Below are 1,656 nucleotides of genomic sequence, written 5' to 3'. Positions count from 1 at the left end.
GTGCTTTTATTTTATATTTCTATTTATCAGCAACGATCCTCTGGATAGTTGTTGATGATTGGGCATCACAGAAGACTACAGGTCGTAGCTAATATGCTTATATTTTTATTAATTTTAATAATTTGCAGAGCAATAGAACGGACCAAGTAGTCGTTCCTGATAATCAATTATTAGCAACGACATACGAAAGTTCTTGCTAATAAGTGACTACTCAGCAACGAAATTTATATCGTCTCTGGCCTAAACATAATCTCAAAATAATGGGTTAAACTGATGAATGTATTAACAGTACAGTAAATCCTACCAAGAAACGAACGAAATTTTTATTCCACAACAGAAGTTGATGACGAAAACATGCAACATATAGCTAGAAAGGAAGAGAAACTGCATCCTTCCAAAAGTGAGAATGATCATACACGTGTTCTAGACTCTAGAACACTTATTCATCAAAAGACGAAACTGCAGAACACTTGGAATCTAAGCAGTGACGAAGGGGTAAATCTCATATCTTATGTTGCAACTCCCACCAACAACTCTTCCTCCTTCTTTCCCATCACAGCAACGAGGAAGTTCACCAATTATACCGTCAAGACACTTGAAACAGTTACGTGTAGAAAGGTCCCTTGTGCATTGGGCCAAACCATAGAGCTTCCTTGATTCTTCGAGCTCTACCTCTCCAACTGCATACAGTTTTGGAGTCGCAGATGCTTCTTTGGCTAGTAGGCTCAACAACTCCCTTGTCTTTTGGTTAAAGCTTGTGGGCTCGCTAACATCTCTCCAGTTCCACAGATAGAACTTGTTCTGATTATCAATTTTGCCAAAGAAATCAGTGTTGACGTACTTCAACAGACAATTATCGTACCATATAATTGCACCTTTATTATACGGGCAGCGTTTGTGAATTTCGCGGGTGGCCTCATTAACACAAGTCCTGCAGTCTGTGGCTTTAACGTCACCACGGCAAAGAGCAAGCCCATAAGTTTTGTAGCGATCCCGACCCACTGAACCAAGAGCAAAGCCCTGAGGAGGGGTTCGGTAGTAAAGATTGCCCAAGAGCTTTCCGAGGTTTGAATCATAAGGGTCATTGGTGGTGAAGTTCGCAGAGCTTGAACAGAAATGGAAGAGAGGGCTGGCTCCATAAATGGTTTGGAGAAGGAGAGCAAATGTTAGCAGATAGACAGAGACGGAAGACATTTTTGGTAGGAAATGAGGATGTTCTTCGGATGAAGCTATGGAGAAGTACTACGCACGCAGCACTTATTTATAGTAGACCGATCAGCTTCACGCTTCAGCACTAAAATACATGGGAATATTGAAAAGACAATATTATTGTTGGCTGAAAGCTCTACAATCCAACTACCTCAGCCTGGTTTTGTTAATAGGATTTCGGCCAGTAAAATACTAGGGATCGACCGGAATATTGTAAAGATAAATATTGCTTGGCAGAAAGCTCTACCATACAACTACCTCAGCCTGGTTTTGTTGATAGGGTTTCGCGTGTAATTTTCTCCCCAAGCATAGATGTAGAAATTGATGAACATACTTATAGAGCAAATATATCAGCCAGCTGTGTCTTGGAGTTAGGCGCAAATGAGTAAATAAATTGTTATTTCTATAAGATCGACCGATATGAGTGTTTGGAATCATTGAACTCAA

At 40.3% G+C, this 1,656-nt stretch overlaps 1 protein-coding gene across 1 annotated transcript; it reads right to left on the bottom strand.

Moving 5' to 3' along the window:
• Window positions 1-401: 401 nt before the first annotated feature.
• On the bottom strand, window positions 402-1,213 carry LOC133869872 (cysteine-rich repeat secretory protein 38-like). Its single transcript, XM_062306967.1, has one exon. The coding sequence runs from the start codon at window positions 1,192-1,194 to the stop codon at window positions 478-480; it is 717 nt and encodes a 238-aa protein (XP_062162951.1). The 5' UTR covers window positions 1,195-1,213; the 3' UTR covers window positions 402-477.
• Window positions 1,214-1,656: the final 443 nt, after the last annotated feature.

Source organism: Alnus glutinosa, chromosome 5 (assembly GCF_958979055.1).
Source record: "Alnus glutinosa chromosome 5, dhAlnGlut1.1, whole genome shotgun sequence".
Taxonomy (NCBI): Eukaryota; Viridiplantae; Streptophyta; class Magnoliopsida; order Fagales; family Betulaceae; genus Alnus; species Alnus glutinosa.
Note: the sequence above shows the minus strand (reverse complement) of the source record. Positions and strands in the feature narration are given on the sequence as shown.

Coding starts and splice junctions, on each gene's coding strand:
- LOC133869872 (XM_062306967.1), bottom strand. CDS start 1,194: ATGTCTTCCGTCTCTGTCTATCTGCTAACATTTGCTCTCCTTCTCCAA.